General features: G+C 27.5%; 1 protein-coding gene across 1 annotated transcript; it reads left to right on the top strand.

The window, feature by feature from the left end:
• The first annotated feature begins 799 nt into the window (after positions 1-799).
• Positions 800-1,434, top strand: LOC131641221 (uncharacterized). The gene is made up of 3 exons (XM_058911523.1): positions 800-989; positions 1,100-1,215; positions 1,300-1,434. The coding sequence occupies exons 1-3, from the start codon at positions 800-802 to the stop codon at positions 1,432-1,434; spliced, it is 441 nt and encodes a 146-aa protein (XP_058767506.1).
• The last annotated feature ends 543 nt before the right edge of the window (positions 1,435-1,977 follow it).

Here is a 1,977-nt window from a genome sequence, read left to right as displayed (position 1 = left end):
GCAACTAGAGTAGTTTCAAGCATGTATAGTCCAGCATGGTCTGCAAGGTGAATTATAGAGATGCCTACAATAATAAATTGTTAGAAATCAGTAGAATGGTCAACGAATAGTTTATATGGAAAAATCTCACAGAATATTATTAATAGAGCAAAGTTTAGTTAATAGACCAGTTAAAGAGAAAAGTGATTACATTTGTTTTCATAGAATAAAAAAATTGTATTAGAATGAATTTTAATTATTTAATTCTAAAAAGGAATTTTTTTTAAAAATTAGTCAAATTGTTAAAGATAGAATTTTTTTAAAAAATTAGTCAAATTTCTAAGAAGGAATTTTAATTATTTAATTCTAAAAATAATAAACACTCATTTATTTAACTCCAACAAAAATATAATTTAGTTCCAAAAAAAGAATTTCATTAACGTTATAAATGAATATTTTTCATTAAAAAAGAAACAGTTAATTAACAAAATTTTCAACATTAAAGGAATAATATCTCTAAACTATTTCCTTTCTGGCACATTTTTGCTGGTATTTATATTCATTCTGCTCTCTTTGTTTATCCAATATCTATCATTTCATTTCTCTCTAAACTAGTTTCAATCCCTTTGATTTTAAAACAATATAATATGTTAATTGAGATCATCAATATGCATATGTTTATTGCAGACAGGCTGGCTGAGATCATGATCAAATATTAATCTATTTTTATTGGAGTTTGCTCTGATCAGGGAGCTTATCATCTTTATCATCTCACACTAAATTCAAAATATCTCTAACTTTGTCTCTCATTTCATTTGAAATGGCCGCTTTTCTTCCACCTGGTGTTGTTTTCATGCCTAATGATGAGATTCTTATTGGCTATTACCTTGCCAACAAAAATAACGAAGAGCTCCATATTTTCAATGGCTCACACATGATTAAAGAGATGAACTTATATGACTCTAATCCCTTCGAATTGTCTCCCGCGTCATCCTATTCAATCTACAATGGTAGGCACTGGCACTGGTATTGTTTTACTGCAAAAATTAACGAGGAAAGAAGACATTGCAAGACCGGGTTTTGGAAGAAGAAAGGAATGTCCGTAATATTACTAATGCAGATAACGTAGTTTTAGGAACTAAAACTCTCTTTGTTTTCTATCTTGGAAAATCCCTAAATGATTCAGAAAGAACTAATTGGACTATGAATGAATATGCTTTGGCAGACAATCCTCAGGTATCATATTTGAGAAAACTAACTCTTTTCATAGTTTTGTAACTTTGGTTAACTTCTAACGACTTTCAATTAATTATTTTGCAGGCTGGTTTTGTTCTTTGTAGAATATTTGATTGCCCAATAAAGATGGACGTGGATAATGAATTTGGGCCTTTATCTGATGTTGATGAAACTGATTGTGATGAAAGTGATAACGTGCTTGAGAAATTCGACGTATGAATGCATTAGAAGAGAAATATGTTGTAGTTGAATAAAAGCATGAGTTTCTAGTTTATTTTTACGCGATTCTTATAATGTTTTGTGGATTTTGAGTAATAATAAATTTGTCAATTATTACACAATTTTGTCGGACTATTATGTTGTGATCTCTATTGTATATTTTATTCTTTTTTTGCAAATTTGTTTTTTACTTTTATTTTCTTGTTTATTTTTATATTTTGATTGTTGCAACTTATTTCTTTGTACATTTTACACTTATTTTATTTTGGGATTTTAGTTTGGGGTCTAAAATTTATGAGTTGTCTTTTAGTAATAATGAATACTATATAATAAATATCATATATTAAATTTGTCAAAACTGTATACCATTTGAAAGTAAATTTTAATTTCATTTTTATATCTTCAATGAATAAATGTAAAAAAACTACTTTCTTCCATATAAAATATATATTAAAAAAGTTACATATTTGATTGTCCAATAGAGATAGACGTGGATATTGAATTTGAACCTTTATCTGATGTTGATGAAACTGATTGTGATGA

Source organism: Vicia villosa, unplaced genomic scaffold (genome assembly GCF_029867415.1).
Source record: "Vicia villosa cultivar HV-30 ecotype Madison, WI unplaced genomic scaffold, Vvil1.0 ctg.003584F_1_1, whole genome shotgun sequence".
In the NCBI taxonomy this organism is placed as follows: Eukaryota; Viridiplantae; Streptophyta; class Magnoliopsida; order Fabales; family Fabaceae; genus Vicia; species Vicia villosa.
The sequence above is the reverse complement of the archived record's forward strand: the minus strand, read 5'-3'. Positions and strand labels throughout refer to the sequence as shown.

What these genes read in the sequence shown, in the direction of transcription:
- LOC131641221 (XM_058911523.1), top strand. Translation starts at nt 800, where the DNA reads ATGGCCGCTTTTCTTCCACCTGGTGTTGTTTTCATGCCTAATGATGAG. An exon ending in ATCCTATTCAATCTACAATG is followed by an intron (nt 990 to 1,099) that starts GTAGGCACTGGC and finishes TTACTAATGCAG; the next exon opens with ATAACGTAGTTTTAGGAACT. An exon ending in CTTTGGCAGACAATCCTCAG is followed by an intron (nt 1,216 to 1,299) that starts GTATCATATTTG and finishes ATTATTTTGCAG; the next exon opens with GCTGGTTTTGTTCTTTGTAG.